We start from the raw sequence: 19,395 nt of genomic DNA, 5'->3' as shown, positions 1-19,395 counted from the left end.
TTTCAGCCCTTATTCTCCATACAATATATTCAACTCATTAGGCTGTCTACTGCTTGTCCTGGCACATCCAGGGACAATCGTATGTATATTGTATTAAATGCCTACGAGGCAAGTCTCCGGCAAGTCCAGTTGCTACCTATAGTGCATAAATACTCTGACTTATTGAAGACATGACATTTGCTCAATTATACCTCTTTTAATAAAGAAATTATTAAGTGCTCATCAAAAACACAAGGTGATGTCAACAACAGTGCAAGATATTACAAAACTGAAATTTGGAACAAAGGAGAAGAGACTTTCAGTTTGCTGCTAACAAAAATCTCACTAAGCAGCTACTTTTAATTATTAGGAAAATATGAAAAAAACATCTGAATTGCTGCTCAGTGTAAACAGATTTCTAGAGTTTTAAATGTTTTTGTCTCCAGATTGTATAATTATCATTATGCCTTTCCTTTCTCTCCTCATCTAACAAAATAAATGTCTGAAATCAATCAGACTGGTAAACTCAGTAACATGTCAACAGATGGCTACTCAAATGTTTTAACACCAGTGAAAACACAGCAGTGCTGAAAAGAAGTATTCATCAAGGAGAACTGTAGTTCCCAAGGGAGCTCAGGTTTCTATCTTCAATCAAAGAGCTGGTCAAGGACACTGGCTGAAACGTATCTCGTGGAAGGCTGCAGAACAAGAACACGACGAAGAAAGTTTAATCTTGCCAGAATATAATCCTTAGAGATGGAGTTGAAAAGGATATTATTGTATGTGAATCCAGGTCTGAATCTGTTTATTAAACAAATTATTAGATAAGGGATTAATTTGGCCATCAACTAATCCGGATGTTTTTTTTAAAACTTGGAACAGTTTCCAAATTGGACTGGCTATCAGAACCCATCTCTAGTAGTCCTTATCTTAAAAATATTCATGGCAAGCAAAGAAACACCACTGTATTTATAATCTACTGATTACACTCAAGTGGTGGAAATGCTGCTATAACATGCAGTTATGAGTCAGCTCCACAAATCGCAAGTATTGTGCGTTTTAAAGGCACCAAGTTAACTGCACCTCCGTTGACCTAGTTAAAAAAAATAACCCAGTAGTTTGATCTAAGTTGCTACTTTAACCGATAATGTAAACATAGGAAAATATTGTCAATACTTAACTTTAATAAAATCTGCAAACCAAATTTTCAAAATTCAATAAATGTAGGAACTTAAAGGTAACTCAGTGATCATCAATACAGTGCACTTGAAATAAATGATATTTTGATTTTACCAGTGTATTAGCAGAGTCACTGTCAGAGTCACTTTCATAATCCTCAATCTCAGCCTCCTCTCTTTCTGCATTCTCGTCCTCAATCAGAGACAATCTGTGGAGAAAGCATTCACTTTAATGTAGATATTATCTGAGATTAGCTATCACAAAGTCAAACTATCCTTTATAAACAGGTATTCTCCTTTCAAAATTATTCTTACAAGGTGATGTTGGAGTTCAGGTCTTGAGTAGTGCCAGTCTGACTGGAGGTGAAGTGGCGTCGTTTGGTGGGTTTTACCTTTCGCATCTGTGACCTGATGAGCAGCAGCAAGTGAGGTCTGGCAGCCACGAAGTCTTTATCTCAGGATATTACAAAATCTACCTTGTTTCCATCTACCTACTATATCTGCAACTATTTAAACAAAAATTAACATTTAAACACACAAAAAAACACCTGCATAAAACTGATTATATACAGCAAACAACAACCAAACTAGATTGTCTGTCAGAACTTCAGAAGTCACAAATGTATTTACAGCTGTTACATCTGCAAAAAGGGAGTTTTCAATTTTTTCTTTTTGTGTCCGAAGTGATTGATTCAAACTGACCAGCCTTTTTGGCCCCGTAACACTGCACAAATTGTTCACCGACTGTTGGCTGGTAGACATACAGAATGCAACTGACCCATGGAAATTTCCAAACAATTGGCAGTTGCCTAGCAGCAATTCTGAACCTCTGAAAATGAGATGGTAGTTACTGCAGTTGTGCTGCTGATTAAACTCAACTTACCCTGATGAGAAGTCATCCTCTGACTCTGGGACTGCGAGTTTTCTGGAGGGCAGCTGCTTGGCAGGCTCTCTCTGGACAGTGGAGGTGAGGGCCGGGGTGTGCAGCCTGCTGGAAATACTGCTGTTATCCAACCAGGATTCTCTGGCAGTGCTCGACGCTGACCCTGAAGGAGACAGAGGGTTATTAATTACGTATTTTGTGCTTCACACACTAAGCAATAGATTTTTTACAAAATGACTTGTTCTTGCACTAGACAAAGTATAAAAACACTAACACTGGGAAGGGCTCACTGCCAAGACACAGCCAAGATACTCATTCAGCTGAGGTTTAAGACAAAATGTCAGGGCGATGTAAAACACTTTTAAGAACCAATTAATTGTCTTATGTGATTTATCAAGGACAAAATGTAAAGCATTTTGCTGACAGCAGCAAATATGAAAATTCCCTGTTTTTATCAGTTTCTCTGTTTTGTATAATAAATTAATAGTTTGGACTATTCGTTACTCACAGCCAAATTCAAGGTTAGGAAGAGCTAACTCCAACAACACATTCACCTTAAGTAATTAAAGTAACGAATATTTTAAGTCATTACTATAGTCATGACATATACTAAAATATGTTTAGTGTATCAAAAATAATTTATACATACCAAACATGCAAATTCAGTTTCCAGTGGCATTTTAAATGATACACTTTGACATAAAGACAAAAACAAAGACGACAAACAGAAATAAAAAGACATGACTATATGCATATAGTGTTTTTGTGTAGCATGTTTGTCCATCTCACCCTGAGCAGTGGTCCTTCTGCGCTTAGCTACAGGGGTATCACGTGATAAGACAGCATCACCTCCATCCACCTGCTCTCTGGGTTTAGAAGAGATGCGAGCCTCCAAAGAACGCTGGTACATTCTGACTGATGGCCGAGAGAGGACAGCACCGGGACACTCTGATTTCAGAAATGCAGCTCTGGGAAGGAAGGACAGTGAGAGGAAACAGGCTTTTGCAATTTTTTTCATCAATCAAATTTGATCTAATTTAGTTGTCAATGAGGGCGGCAGGACGTATAAGTGGTTAGCACTGTTGCCTCACAGCAAGGAGGCCCCACGTTCGTAACCTGTCAGGAGCCTTTCTGTGTGGAGTTTGCATGTTCTCCTCGTCCTTGTGTGGGTTTTCTCCAGGTACTCCGGTTTCCTCCCACAGTCCAAAAACATGTATGTCAGGTTGATTGGTGACTAAATTGCCTATAGGAGTGAGTGTGAGTATATGAGATTGTTTGTCTCTATGTGGCCCTGTGATGGACTAAATGGACCTGTCCAGGGTGTACCCCTGCCTTTCACCCAAAGAGAGCTGGGATAGGCTCCAGCAAATCCCTGTGACCCTGGTTAGGAATAAGTGGGTATAGATAATGAATGGATAATCGTCGGTGCGCAAACAACAGAAACATTTAAAAAAATAAACAGAGAAAAATTCATGTTTGTTTCAGAATTATTTTCCCTGAAAAGCTAAATTTAACTTAATCTAACTGCTCAAGCTCACAGTTTAAAAGTTTCTTAAATCATACTTTGCTGTGATTCTGCAATAATTTATTTAATTCAGTACATTGTGAATGTCTACTGAATCATAATAGTACATAAATCTGCTAAAACTGAGGCAGTGGTATCATCAAATTAACTATCCAGTATAGCTGAAAGGTTGGATGAGGATGAGTTTGTGTGTTCTAGTTCCTCACAGCAGCACACGGTCCTGTTGCAGCAACTTAAAACTGAACTCGCTAAGGATCTCGAAGAAGTCCACATTTGCGTGATGCTCTTCTCCCTCCTGTGGCTTCCGAAGTGCAAAACGTATCCCCTCCCTGACAGTAAACAGAACACACACAGTAGCTCTAACATTAAAACCATATTTATAACACAGAGTAAATTTCCCTATGGAAAAATAAAGTATATTGTATTGTATGAATTGCGTAAATAAAGTCCTTCATGTGAAAGTGAATAGATGCTGGAGGACTATATTGCTATTACATTTACAAGAACCAAAATATTCAACAACAAAGCAATAAAAATGAAGCATCTGGTGTGTATGTGTTTGTGTCAAATGTGTGTTACTGACATATGCAGAGCCACCAGTGGCTTGCGGACACGATTAAGATTGACGCCAAAACTCATGGCAAGCTTCTTGGCCAAGTCTCTAATCTCAAGGAGATTCTGCCTGCTGTGTTCCTCCGTAAGCATCTCTGAAAACATCTGAAGACACACAAACATGTTACCCCAAAATAAAATGTATGTATGCAGATGGTTCTAAAAAGAAAAAAACCTTTTTAGAGAGGGTATTTTATTATGTCACAGCAGGAAACAATGCAAAAGCATTTGTAAATAACATTATTGATGATACTATATCGGAAAAGAATTAATTAAAGTCCATTGTTGGTACACTGAAAGAGGCCAAATTATGAACATTATTATTATCATTAACAATTGCAGACCTGCTGCAGACATAGGCACACTGTCTTGGCGCTCTGTACAGGATTGATGAGCTTGCTCCTGCTCACAGTCTCTTTAATGATGTCACCAAAGTCTTTAAAGTACTGGAGAAACCAGACAAAATAAAAAATAAAAAACTTCATTATGATTATTAACAGAACTGGCTAAATATCTAAAAAAGTCAAAATAATCCACTCCACTCTAGTCATCTGTGCTACTTTTATCTTCTGTTCCTGTGACTCACTCTTAGCATCCAACTGGTTCTAAAACAGTTTTTCTCACACTCCTCCACATCCTCTTCAATATTAATTTATTCCGTTTGACAAACTTGTTTCCTGTGTTCCTAACCCAAATCATTTCTGTAAAGAGTGACAGTCTAACTCAACGGCTAATTTAACTGTTTCCATGTACATAAAAATGTACATAATATTCTAATGTACAAAATAATATTCAACTGAAGTATCTCAAAGTCTTATCTCCATCTCCACCTTGTTGTAGTACTTGAAGATGTCTGTTGCGGCGGTGAGGTCCAACACCCCATAGATGACTAATTTACAGTAGCCAGCCAGCTGGTTGCGTTTCCTCTGGAGATGAATTATCTTCCTCTCCTCCGTATCCTCAGCTAGAGAGAAGAGCCAGGGTGGAGGAAGGAAAAGAGAGGATGGGGCAGCAACAATTAAATGCACACAAGAGAACAAGCTTTCAGGTGTTTGTAAGACACAAGCAAAACAGTATATGTGATGAAAGAATAGTATTTATCTTGGGAACTGGAAGTACATTGTGAAATACAGAAAAAAAGATAAGTTACAAAAGCAGATTCTCAAAAGAAGACATCAAAAACTATGTCTGGAGGCATAAGTGAGAATAGGCTCCCGTGGGACAGTTAAAATAGAGTATTTCTACACTGCACACCAACAAGGAAAACAAAATCCTTTTCTTAACATTATGTTCTTTGTCACCTGCTGTCAATGTACTACTGAGCTCAGCATCTTCAGGATCAGTGAAGATGTAGTCCAGGACGAAAGCAGCCAACTCAGAGCGCAGGGAGTCAGATGGCAGGTGGACCAGTGCTTGGAGGGCTGGTTCAGAGCGGACCGAATTCACACTGTACAACAGCAGCAAGTCACACAGCAGCTCAAAAGCCTGTGGATGAACGGACAGATTTAAAGCGTACAGTCTCTCAATTCAGACCTGTTGCACTCTATGCCAACACCTCAGGGGTTTAGTCAGTTTGTCTGAGGAGCTTGTTCTGTGTGTCAAAGATAACATCTCATCACTCTTCACTGAAAGGTGTTTTATTAATTTAAAAATGCTTTTAAAAGAAGTTTTCCCCTGGGGTCTTAGTTGAAATTATAGTGCTACAATTCCAGTTCATATGTGAAACAATGGTGAACAGTAACACTTTACCTTCCCCTAGTTCAGACAGCATATAAACATTTAATAAATGGTTTATAACACACTATAATGTCATGAACAACTTTTTCTATAGCAAGCAGAAGCTGCTGTATGAAGACATAATGAATGACAACATAAAATCCATCTTCAAGTTATAATTACCGACAAACACTGTACATTAATAAAGACTTAAAATGACCGGGTATCTACAGCTACATAATAGTGTTATCAAACAGTGGATGTTGTTTTTAAATACTAAACAGTAAGAGCTAGAAGAAACTGTAACAAAGCTCTTACCCGATCTCTGATTTCAGCCTGATTCAGCCAGAGACATGCCTGACAGACTCTGCAGAACATGCGCACCTCCTTCTTCAGATGCTTCAGTTCGTCCTAGAAAAGAGGGTGATGCAGTGACAAAGACAGTGGCAGCATAATACTCAAACAGCTACATAATACTGAGATGCTCGAACAGCACAAAAAGTAAAAATGGACAGAAGTACACACGAGTGAGGGTGAAAAAACTAGAATGAGACAACAAATGTGCAGAGAAGTGGCATGAAAAAGTGGAAGATAAATAATAGAGTTTTGCTGTAGGTTCAGATTCATACCAACAGATTGTTGTGTTAATTGCCTGCTGCCTACACAGCTGGTGAAAAGTTGAACAACTCAGATGAGAAGAGCTCCACATGACACACATGAAGGCCACCAACATGGCCACTGTAATGTGATAGTCATCAAGAAGTATTTAATGCTGTCAGCTGGCTTATCTCAAGTTGTGATACTGACGCTCCCAGGAGCCAATTTAGTGTTTGAACGACTCTTTCTAAACATTTCATACAGAGAAAGAAGACTGCTTTCACAATGTCAGGTGAGCACCTGAGCTGGCTTGGAGTTGACCGCGTTCACTTTGGCCCACATCAGGTGAAAGGCTGCACACTTCAAAGCTGACACCATGAGCTGAAATTACACAAAATGAAGTTAAAAATAACTTTTGCAAAAATTTTGGTGCAATGTGTAGTAAATATTTTCACCTGAACCCCTCCAATCTCATTTTTATCTAAGCACAAAAACTACTACTCAGATGAAGGATTAAACAAAATGTCAGAACTTAATTTAGATAAACTTGCCTCACTTTAAATCTAAACTAGATAAACTAATGCAATTTACATCCCACAATCAGTTTCGAGCCTCATGATGCATACAGTGACACAGGTTTATTTTTGGTTATACTACCATTTATCTTTATTATAAAAATGTTAGATCGCTCCTCTATTGTTATAATGAACACTTCCCTGTCAAATATCAAGGTGAGTGCATCACAAACATCTTGCACAATTTCATTAATTTATATTTTGACTATTGCAGCTCTTTTTATGAAGGAGTCCATCAATCATCCTAAGCTCACCTCTGGACAATTCAAAGTGTAGCAGGAAGACTGCTCGCTGGTATCAGCAGGAGGGACAACATTTCCATTGTACTAGCTTCTCTAAGTTTATCTAATGCATGTTTAATTGAATTTAATCAAGTGAGTCATTTTATTATTTGAATTATATGGCCTGCCAATATGGCCAGCAATTTGTTTCTTTAATCTCTGTCTCTGCTGTTTTTAAACATGGCCTAACTCTGACTTGACAAACCTCCTTGTCGAGCTCTCTGGACTCTAGCCTGCTCTTTAGCAGTTCAAGACAGGAATCAAACAGCTTCCATGCCGTCAGGTCTTTGGCACTGGACAAGAAGCATACCATACACACACAATAAACATACATTTCTGTATATAAAAATATAGAGAACAGTTTGTCCTTCTACAACCATGTGTATTATATTAACATACACTACCTGCTCAGGGCAGAAATCCTTTTCAAGGCATGGGCTGCGCTGTATACATCATCATCATCTGCAGTACCCTAAGTACAAAAACACCCAAGCTTGAAAGAACATCTGGAGTAAAAACTAACAAACTAAAAATATGTGCTTTTATTTAACATCTTCACAGGCAAATTTTATATTTCTCTCTAAATCTCTGTGCAGTTTTCCAACAATTTTTGCTCTCTTTTTGTGTTCTGGAGCACAGTATTTTTCATTATACACTATTCAGGTACACAGAGCTAAAACTCATGCAGTAAACCTTCATAGAGGTAATGGTCAGTTTTTGCTGACACTGTGTGGGAGAGACATTACTTCAACTGTATGATCATTATGGAGGCTTCAATTTCAGCAAAATGCCAGAATTACTACTTTACAGTACTATGTATACCGTATATATCATTTGTTACTTCTATAGCTGTGAACACTACAAGAGCATGCGTTCATGCTTATATAGATTCTATATTTGCCTGTATGCAAGCTTCACTGCGATGCTCACTCACCTGCAGCAAGTCATTTAAGCAGGTGCTAAAGCATTCAGACAGGATGTCCAATAGCTGACTGAACGCCAGGTGTGCACGGGAGGAGAAGGTGTAGCAGTCGGAGCAAAGAGTGCTGACCAGGTGTGTGCAAGCCTCCAGAACAGTGTCCTCAGTGTGCTTCTCCACAATACTACATATCTGTGACAGAAGCAGGTCCAGATGCTGAAAGAAGAGGAGGAAAGTAAAAGAGGTGAAATGAAAACAGCAGACAGGAAAACAGAAAAAGCAGAACATGTATGTACTGTTCAGAACAATCTTATTTAAGGTTTTCTGGATGTTTCAGGGTGGTGCAGTGGTTGGCAGTGTCACGTTACAGCAAGAAGTTTCCAGGTTTGAATTACAGATTTGAAAGAGGGACAATGCTTCAGAAGGACCATTATGAATACCATACTTGACCACATTTTAATCTGTTTAGAGAAATTCTGTTGTTCCTCCACATATCCAGGCCTCCTACCTTTTCCAGCCACTGCGCGCTGCTGTACATCTCCAAGTTGAAGTATAGGGGAGCTCTGAGAAGGAGACTCACCTTCTTTGCATCTGCTGAATACTGCAGGTCAGTACAAAATATACTGTTAAAATGATACTGTATGTAAAATAAGGTAATCATTTTCAATGCATTATAAGGTACCAATATACAAAGACAGCATGAGTCTTTAGTATAGAATCTGAGGTGGAAACATCACGAACACTTCAAATAATTCCTAGGTAGATTGAAGTTTTTGTGTATAAGATATATAATTTAACAATTGGCAATATCAGGTATGTTAAGTGAACCTTGGCAAAGTACCTTGGACAGTAGCTGTGGAAGTAAAGGGATGAAGTGGGTCGTGATACGTCTCCTGTCCTGTTCCTGGATCTTCTTGTCCTTCATACTCTAATTATAGATGCACATTCGATGAACAGTAATGTGTAAGAAAATGTAAGACACTGACACGTGGAGCCAAATGGTTTTACATATTTTAAGTGTGTATATTATCTTTCACTATGTGCACACAGATGAAAAAAAAAACTCCACAGTCCTTATGTATTTCTGTGCAGCTGTGCATATATGTATTTATTTAAATTGGTTGGACATTTCCAGTGAATTGTGTGTGCACTCTTCAAATAGGTATAAGCCCAAAATATTGTGCTGTTAGATGCTGATGGGCGTACATAGCTGCATATTTTGTTGTTGATTAATATGAACAACACCATTCACTAACTACTAAAGTAAACATGCAACATTGTTTTAAGGCAAACATCACTCAAACTATCAACCTCAAAATAGGACACAGCCTTAGAGTGAGTTAAACGAAATCTATAGAAATGGATAGACACAGACTATAATTCCAAGTAATGTACCATTTTTCATTTATAAGATTTTAGTGTTGCACAGTTTTACATTATAGGTTTAAAACTGTGACTTTTTAAATGACACAAATTTCAAGTTAAAACGACTTCTCTCTTCCCCCCAAGAGCCACTGTTCCATGAACAATGCCTTGATGCATCTCTTTGTGTCACCACCTTTTTGCCCTGAGCTCTCCCTACAGGTGGGGTTGCCTGTGCCGCCTGTCTGATGGCACACACCATCACTTCTATAAGAGCACCTTCCTCCTCATACATCAGACCTGACAACACAGAAGCACAGACAGACAGAGTAGATCGGAGTGGGTGACAGCTGAGATGACACCAAGCACAAAGAAGGTACAGCACAAGTTAATATATGGAGTTGCCTTGTTTTTATTTGCACTGTGATTTAACATAAAAATGATTTAAATTATATGTTTTCACATTAAGCTAGATTGTGTGCACTGGCACAGAGTCTAGCCCTGTAGTGAGTGCAGCTGAGGCTGTTTGTCATGTGTACAGTTTTATCTTGTTCCTTACCAGCCTCCTGCAGCAGGAATGCTGTCATAGTGTCCCAGTCTCTAAGTTCAGACCCTGCCACATCCCACAGACTATCCACCAGGTATGCTGCATGCTCATGGAACTGTTAGGAGTGTGAAAGAGCTGCTTTAGATTTACTTCAGCTATCAAGATCCAATGTCCTATTGAACAAAATGACCATAACTTATGTAACCAATCACGCAACGCAGGGTTTACAGTTGAAACTCAATATTAAAGTTCAGTACAAAACTTCCAAATCATGTTCACTAGTCTAGTATACACTGAATCACTAATAATTCTGGGTAGATATTTTGTTGTTTCTGTGAAAATAACACTTCCCACTAAGCCTTGGTGCCAGTGTAGCATTTAATGAAGAACTCAAAATAAATCACGACTTGAACACTTAAGTTATTGTCATGGTTAATATGCCTTTCTCCTTGAAAGCACAATGACAGATGACCATATTCTCTGTAGGAAAAATGAACTTTGAATCCAATTAATTTAGCTTAGTCAATCAGTCACTGCTCTTTCAAACCATACTGCCATTGAAAATGTGTACTAGAAAAAAAAACCCACACCTAACATTTGGTTGTACATTAATTATTGTAGTTTCAGGCAAAATATCCTTTTTTGTGATTCTAAAGATTTCTGTGAAGGAGGAAAATCCAATCCCTCAACCAGATGGAAAGAGAGAGACACAATAAGAGGGGATAAAGAGAAAACATTACCTCACTCTGGATGCAGAAAGTGATGAGAATTTGTAAGAAGGTTGCATTGTCATGTTTTTCCTTTTGGTTGCTACTGGAAATCACTGTTTTCAGCCTGACAAGTACAGATAATGATTGTGTTAGTTGATCCTTCATGCAGGTGCCAATAAAATGCACTATTATGAAGTAATAAAATAAAAACTACTAGGGACAAAACTACAATATACCTACAATGTTAATCTCTTGTAAAAGTGAAGAGTTATTTTTTTTCAGCCATGGTTTTGGGGGAATTATGATCTACTACAATAAAAAACTGTATTGTTCTCAAAGTTAAGACAATGTGTATGTGTTAGTGTGTTCTTTTTGGCACAGTGTCTTTTATACTTACACACTGCACATTAGTCTGACAATGCGGGATAAAGAAGGATGAAAGTGTACTTGTTATAGAGGAAGCTGCCGGCTGCAGATGCCAGGCCTCTGTGTGAAGCATAAACCAGGGGAAAGATATGGCCACATTCCTCTGCTGTCAGGCCTTCGTCTGTATTCCTGCAAACAGGCACAGGTCAAGATAGTAAGTGCTACATTAAATACCTTTCCCATAAAACCATTCAAATTATTTGTGTCTTGATTTAAAAGAAGCAAACATTTGCCACTGGTTTCAGAGTGTTGCAGCATTTTTTGTAAATAGCATAAAGAATTTTACGTTATTAAACTGCCCTTGTTAAATCTGCAATTTTGTCTCTCGTTAATTAATTCTAAAAACATCTAATTTACACCTGACTGGTATCAGTGGTCCAAGATATTGGCCAATGTGAGAAACCACGACTCATGCTGTGAATCATCAGCAATCACGACAACAAGTGTTATCACAGTTCTGTGCAATAATTACACTTCTATTGTTGAGAAGCTGGACTTGGAATCACTTGTGGATAACCAGGATATATTTGCAGTATTTGGTTACCACATCTGAGTCAAATTTTTGTGGGGAATGTTTTGATCAGATTGCTTTGAAGAGTTACTCAGGCAGCAATTGAGGGATTTTAACGTCCAAAAACAAACAAAATTCATCAATTCACTGAATTAAAGAGTTGGATAGCAGTATTACTAATGCTATAAAACTCACAATTATTAATGTAAAATACAGTGTAAAAAAATCAATTTGTATCCACAAAATACCACATTTAGTAAGTTTTGAACTAAAAAAAATTAAAAACCTTAATTGTACAATATGTTGAAGATTGTCAGACAGAAAAAAATTGACCAAACACAGAAACCTCCCACACTGTTGGATCAGCAGCAACAGCTTGACTATTTCCACAGCCACGTCTGGGTCCTTGTCCAGCACCATGCTGAGCATCCTCTCCTAAACACACACACACACATTCAGATATGCAGTGGCACACAGACAAAATGGACAATGATGCAAGCAGACACACTAGCACAAATATGGCATTCACACACATGCAAAAATGCACCCACACTCAGACATACACACAAGGGCACACACACTGATTGGGCACAAAGCCATGGGATGAAAATCATTTATCTGCTGCAGCACATGTGGCTTAGTGAGTTTTTTTTTTTTTTAAAAAAGAAGAGCTTATTAACCATCAGCGAATGGCAGCAATTAACACAGACAGACACACGGCCAGACAATGGATGAGACAGTAACAAAAAACAGGTCTGGAGAATAAAAGAGGAAAACAAAAAGTGAAAGGGGAACAAAATACAAGGAAGTGAGACAAGCAGGCAACAAAACAGAAACAATACAGTAAGCTGAAACAATAGATTAAAGAGATGTTCAGACAGACAGACAGAGGCAAAAGGGAGAAGGAGAAAGAGAGACATTAAACAAGGTTTTAGTCCAATCCAGAGGGAGAGCCTCACTTTAAATCTACTAGTAAAAAGCTCCAGGCGGCCAATGAATTCCTTCTCCTGGTAGAGCCCCTGCAGGGCACGCACACACTGCAGACGCACTGGACTTTGCTGAGGGAAAGAAGAATGTATGGTAACATGTTCTTTAACCTGCATAGTTAATAATATAAGACTGTTTATATGCAACATTTCTTTGTGTGCATGCAATCCTACTATGTCTATGTGCAGACATTCTACAGTCGTGTGTGGTGTGCGAGGCTGTCTATAACAACCGTAAATAAAATAAAAAGCAGCTCAATCTGGAATGCCCAATTCCCTTTGCACTGCAGTACTTGTTATTTTTATTGTGCTGGTTTGAAGAGACAGCTACTCCCTCCCTGACACTACTTCTGTGTTGCCTGCTGTGGGCTGAACCACAAATTGAAGAAATGACATTTATAATAAGACTTTGTTATGTATTCTCTTTTGTCTAGGCCTGCATGTGAGTTACACCTTGTCATGAAGAGTCCACCCCAGGTATTTAAGACATTTATCATTGAGGAAATCTTCAGGGTCCGTTTTCAGCCACATGCCCAACTCCTCAATACATGCTGCCCGAATCTCGGACAACCTGTCTCGGTACCGGTGCACAAACACACCACGGAAGGTGGCGTTCATCAAGGAGGAGAGCTCCTCTCTGTTCTCTTGCAGCTACAATGCATAAGTACACAAAAAATATAACATATAAACAAATATAAATAAATAAATGTAACATATTCACAAGACTCTTGTGTTTAGCTATTATTGTGTATACAGTCTGTAAATCAGCTCAGGCTGTTACCCTTTGTTGACTAGTGGACCAATCGTCACAGTTAAAAAACACGTCTCAGATAATTACTTCTAGATTTTATAGTAACAAAAGATTAAATTAAATTACGCCATGTCTTTTTTAGTCTACAGGGAAATAATATCACCTTTTTGTTATAGTCACAGATGGTAACATCATGGACACACACACACACACACACACACAAGGAGCCTTAGTTTTTCTCCTAAGGCTACCTTTACAATCTTAATAACACTTAAAGCTAATGCATTAATATAAAAAGGTACCTATATTTTTTTATATTTCTAGGTACCTGTAACTGTTGACAACTGTTGACAATGCACAAATACAAATTTTTGTAAGGACATTATCATGCAAACCAGCAAGTTAAATGTCATTCTTTAATTTATATTATTTCATATCCATTTTTCATTTTAAACACAGCCAATAAACAACATGCCCCCAAAAAGTACATGTTTATTGTTGCCATACACCTATAGAGATTTTTATTACAAAAAAATCTCACCCATGTTAGTTTATTATAGTTTGATCACTGTGAGCAATTAGAAAATATTTCTAGAGTTTTCCCAATGAGTCAATGTTGTGTCACTGTTTAATGAAAGGGCATGTTTATTTAAAAATGACTGTGTCTTCAACCATATCATTGTTTATCTGTGTATGTGTCACCTCTTTGATGGTGGCCTGCAGCTTCTCCAGTTTGTCAGAGGCTCTGTCATGTATCCCCTTGCTCTTCTCCATGTCACATTGCCGCTGTGTGGTCTGCAGCTGAACAGACAGTGTTACGGCTACATCAACCAGCCCCGTCATCAGCTTCACGGCTAAAAGAGAAAAACATGCAAAAACCTGTAATCCCTAAAAACAGGAAAAATGATCATTTCCTGACTTTTGGATGAAGCCATCTTCAAAATACAGCTTGCTCATTTTTATTTAGATTTTATAATTTAAACATAGAAACATGTTGTACAGAATAGGTGCTGTCAGTCTACATTTACACAGTAGGTTATGTCCCACAGAAATCCGGAAAAACAGTTTGATGTCCAGTAGTAACAATAACTGCACCTTCTATATTGAAGATTTTTAATTACCTAAAATATAGATTGTTAATCCTTGATAATGAACAAATTGGTGAGTTATTTTGTGATTTGGTTAAAAGAATACAAAGACATGATTAAGCAGGGGTAAAACAATGTACATTACAGAAAAGGAAAAGGACTTCTCAGTCAAATACAACAGATGTCAGACAAAGGAGCAGTAGTTTGTTCTGCTGCCTAGAAATCACTGTGAAATCATTGTATATACATTGTACTTATACACTTGTACTGTACTGATGTGCTTACCAAGCAGGGTACTGGTGTGTCTAAAGGCTCGGACCTGGGAGTCAGACAGGCCTGTAAGCAGGGACAGCAGGGAAGGGAAGAGGTATTCGTCATAAATGAGGCTATTTCGACAGCAGTACACCAGCACCTGAGCAAACTCGGACAGGCCAGCTTTGAAGCGCTTCATTTGGGGGCCTGGAGTGGACAGAGGGTAATTCACCGAATCCTAGAGGAAGACAGGAACCAAAAAATTACGGACACATCCTACACTGTGCTAAGTACAGCTATTTGAGGCAGAAGCCTGTGGTTTGCTGATAATGACAAATTACATCAGTGGTTAACTCATTAATGTGTCCATTTATCCACATTAGATTTTAATTAGGGTGGTCCATCATGCTGTGTTGGAGCCACTGGATCATATTCTCCTGGGGTATTGAGGTCATTTCACTATCTAAACTAATTCCAGCCGAATTATTGGTACAGAGTTGGGATGACAAACATTATGAAACAGATTCAAACTTGCAGATCTGTAAGAACAGTATTTATTAGACACATAATATAACCTTGTTTTCCTTTTCTCACCTCATTGAACTCTTTGGTTAGTGTGCTGATGATCTCAGCATTCTGCATGTCGTCCATCATCTCCCAGCTAACCACACCTGGACAAAACATAAAAGGTTAATGGTACCGTTGACTGCTGGTCATTGCTTAAGGTGATACTGGAAAGATAATCTATTGAGCATTAACCCAAACCTCCCACCACACGACCTAGTCTCCCTCTTAGCCTCTGACCTTTGCATCCACATGAATGAACAATGAAGTTGATAAGCACCAGCAGCCCAGTCTTTTGGCTTTGCTTGTAGCTGTCCAACCATTCGTCCACCACCGTCTTAAGATTAAAAGGAAGACAAGAGCCAATGAGAACACTGCATTCAGATCAATGGCAGATAGATATAGTAGTAATAAATACTTTGGCTAACCTTATGGATTTCAGCTTTGACCTTCATTCCTGTGATCAGCTTGTATGTGAATATTGGGGTCTGTGTGGCCAATCGTTTCACTGCCCTTATATTTTCTGCCCATCTTAATTCCAGTTTTATTAACCAACTTCTTCGCATAATTATTATTCTCAATTGTGACACCCTAACACTTACTCCTTCAGAGCATCTATTATGTTAATCATCTACAGTGCAATTGAAAATGAAGTGTAAGTCATGAGAAGTAACATTTAGTTGAGAACTGAGAAACCTTTGCAAAATGAAATTTCTTGACCTGCAGTTTGCTGAGTGTGAGAGGGCCCTCACCGAGGCTCACCATTTGTATTGTGTTGGTGCTCTATACTGTAGTGACAGACTCTTTTTATTCCTGCTCATCCCACTTTTTTGTGATTCTATTGTTATTTGGTCCCTCTTTGGTCTTTATCCAGAAGACACTGGCCATAGCATAATAATAGTTGCAATGGAGTCAATCATTGACTATATGACCCAATGAGAACACTACTTCCTTTTCATGTATCAAAGGCAGTTCTGTAGGATTACATCAGTCAGCCACTGACAGCTCATTATAATCTCTTTCAGTGCAGGCTCTTAAGCTTGTTTCTCTTCTCATTACACATGCCTCCTTCTGAACCTCCCTCCCTTCATGTGCATCTGTACACATCCTTCCCCCTTCCTCCATAGCCTTCAGCTGAGTGTTTGCTCACCACCATGGCACTCTTTCCAGAGCGGACTGCATCATAGATATCCTGTGAGCTAATGCTCAGGCTCCCCTTGTTTACTCTTCTTAGAGGTCTAGGAGAGACCTGCTTGGATGTCCCCCGGGATGCCTGCGGCTGCATAGAGGGGTCCAGAGGTGGGCTGGATGGGACCCTCTCTGCAGCTTTACGCCTGGGTCTCTTGGGTGGCTTGAGATGAAGGAGAGATGAAAGGGCAGCTCAACAGGGGTTTTAAAGTGAATGGATGTGGTCAACAAAATTGGTGGTAGCTGAGGCAAGATAAGAAGTATGCATGAATCAAACATTTACTTCAGTGTTACAGTTGCTATGACTTCAATTATGCCTTTTTCATCTGTTACAACAATGTTTGATGATGATGCAGATTGTAAAAAAAAAAAAAAAAACCAACAAACTCACACCCCTTTTTCCTCTAAATGAAGAGCATAAGATAATTTACCTGAGGCCTGGGCACTGCCATTTTTCTTCGCTTTGGAGCTTTTATTGTAGCTTCAAAGTCACTGCCGGAGTCTGAGGAGATATCCAACTCCTCAAGACTAATAGACAAGAAATAAATCTGAATTAAGATCTCAGTCTCAAGTTATTATTTTATTTAGCTAAGAAAACCAGGCAGGGATTGTGATAAAACGTTTCTTGGCTCTCTGCTTTCTAGTTTTTGGCTACTGTGCAAAAATGCTTTTAATGTGGTACAAATGAACTCTGCAAAATGCTGAATGCATTGCTTCAGTTAAAGTTACATTTTAATTTTTCCCTAAGATATGATAATATACTTCAAACTTTGGCTATTACATAAACCAGCGTATGTATCTCATATATCTTTACTGGATTTTAGAGGGAAACGACCTGTTTTTATTCTGTTAATTTGTGAAACCAATTTTACAAAATCAGTTGATAATGGCCAGGCTCCATACAATCATGTCTAAACCAGACTTGGTTCATCGATACATTTATCTCCAGCAGGTTAGATTACTGTAACGGCCTGCTCACGGAGCTCTCAAATCGAGCTGTACGGCAGCTGCAGAACAGTCAGAACGCTGCTGCGCGGGTCCTGACTAGAACCAGCAAGTACAACCACATCAATCCTGTTCTCAGATCTCTGCACTGGCTTCCTGTCACTCAGAGAATAGGTTTTAAAACAGCACGGCTTGTGTGTAAATCTCTTCATGGCTCAGCACCACACTGTATCTCTGACATCTTGGTGCCATATGAACCATCTCAGACTCTGAGAACATCAGGGTCAGGCCTTCTGCTCGTGCCTAGAGTCAGGACTAAACAGCGTTTCAGTTTTATGCAGTTAAAATCTGGAATAGTCTCCCGAATGATGTTACAAGACTCATCTCTGACAAGCCCAAGCTAAATACTTTTATTTTAATTCTTGCTTATGTATTTTTAACTTGTCTTTCATTTCTGTAAAGCACTTTGAATTACTGTGTATGAACTGTGCTAAACAAATAAACTTGCGTTTGTATTTACCAATGTAAAGTCAATTACACTGACTTTAAGAAAAAACATTATCCCAGCAAAGGGCTAACTTCACCTGTCTAAAACCGAGTCTCCATTTAGCATTTTGGATGAAGGAGGCACCACAGACTGTAAGATGATTTTAAATCGCAGGTTAGCGGGTCTTTGCTGACACTTTCTCAGCGGAGACAACCACTGTGTGGAAGAGGAGACACAATTAGTTAGAAAACCAGGCTTGTGTGGATTAATGTTAGCAGAAGAACCCTAGCTTTAGCTAACATTAGCCAATTTCATTGTCACTTAGCCACACTATTTCAGCATTAACTCACACTTGTGGCTATAATTCACATACTCTATCTAACTACTTTTAAAAATACGTCGACAATCACTTATCTGGCATACATGTTAAAAAGTAACACCAAATCTTTGCTCGATTATAACTTAGACTGCTTATCTTGCAAACTAACCCATTAGCGGACGATTCCTGTATAAAATGCTTTTCAGAAATTAACTAGTTAGCCTATTACTGCAACAAAAACTAACCAGAAATAATCATTAGAAAACTACATAAATCACTTTACAACCTGATAATATAAACACCGACGTGTATTTTCCTTTACGCCGTTTTCGACCTGTCAAACTTTTCTCTCTTCGCGGCCTGGTAACAATCAAAGGCGCGCACCGTACGCAAACTGATTCTGGATTCTGATTGGCCAGCGACTCCTCAGCTCAGATGATGATTGGTCCTTTCAGAACGTCACTTGATTATGATTGGCTATTCAACTACAACAACTAGGTCTGCTTTGTAGACAGTAAACAAAGATGGAGACATAAGTGCATTTTAAAATATATGCACATACTGTAAAGATTTAATTCAATCTTGTTAATTTCCGTGACCCTCATTATGCACTTTCCTCTACACATCTCTGTGTTTACTCTCATGTATATATATATTTGTATAACCTTTCGACCTGTATGTTCTGCCTCAGTCTCTTCAGTTTTTCTACCCTGAGGGAGTTGGCTCAGCTGCTCCTCACCCCTGTCTATCTCCCGTGTTGGATTTTTTTTCTGCATGGCCCATTGTTCTGCGCTTGGTAGGCTGTGACCAGAGTCAAACCATCTTAGATGAAACACACTTCTGTTCGGATCCTTCAAAATAAAGTACAGGTCCCGAACCTGTTCATAAATCCATTCACAGAGAGCCCTCAGTAAAATGCATAATAAAGCAAACTGCGAGATTAAACTTGGGCTGGCACAGAAAATACTTAATTGTCATTGAGCAGCATCAGTGC

At 38.7% G+C, this 19,395-nt stretch overlaps 1 protein-coding gene across 1 annotated transcript; it reads right to left on the bottom strand.

The window, feature by feature from the left end:
* Positions 1–341: 341 nt before the first annotated feature.
* Positions 342–18,452, bottom strand: stag3 (STAG3 cohesin complex component). The gene is made up of 31 exons (XM_026330308.1): positions 18,180–18,452; positions 17,082–17,178; positions 16,613–16,813; positions 15,703–15,799; positions 15,493–15,569; positions 14,932–15,136; positions 14,261–14,412; positions 13,261–13,458; positions 12,781–12,879; positions 12,177–12,256; positions 11,332–11,439; positions 10,915–11,008; positions 10,187–10,289; positions 9,824–9,927; positions 9,107–9,193; positions 8,774–8,866; positions 8,281–8,481; positions 7,751–7,818; positions 7,552–7,639; positions 6,791–6,871; positions 6,212–6,304; positions 5,479–5,662; positions 5,008–5,141; positions 4,522–4,623; positions 4,149–4,282; positions 3,772–3,894; positions 2,830–3,008; positions 2,041–2,203; positions 1,473–1,565; positions 1,273–1,366; positions 342–677 (listed from the first exon to the last, which is right to left on the bottom strand). Exons 1-31 carry the CDS (start codon positions 18,206–18,208, stop codon positions 627–629), a joined length of 3,612 nt encoding a protein of 1,203 aa, XP_026186093.1. The 5' UTR covers positions 18,209–18,452; the 3' UTR covers positions 342–626.
* Between the last annotated feature and the right edge of the window lie 943 nt (positions 18,453–19,395).

The sequence above is a fragment of the Mastacembelus armatus genome, chromosome 10 (assembly GCF_900324485.2).
Source record: "Mastacembelus armatus chromosome 10, fMasArm1.2, whole genome shotgun sequence".
In the NCBI taxonomy this organism is placed as follows: domain Eukaryota; kingdom Metazoa; phylum Chordata; class Actinopteri; order Synbranchiformes; family Mastacembelidae; genus Mastacembelus; species Mastacembelus armatus.
Note: the sequence above shows the minus strand (reverse complement) of the source record. Positions and strands in the feature narration are given on the sequence as shown.

Excerpts from the sequence above, each read along its gene's own strand:
- stag3 (XM_026330308.1), bottom strand. The coding sequence starts at position 18,208 with ATGCTAAATGGAGACTCGGTTTTAGACAG. Across the intron at positions 13,459-14,260 it reads TGCAGGCCACCATCAAAGAG|CTGCAAGAGAACAGAGAGGA; the intron begins GTGACACATACA and ends TATGCATTGTAG. Across the intron at positions 11,440-12,176 it reads CTGTTGCTGCTGATCCAACA|GAATACAGACGAAGGCCTGA; the intron begins GTGTGGGAGGTT and ends GCCTGTTTGCAG.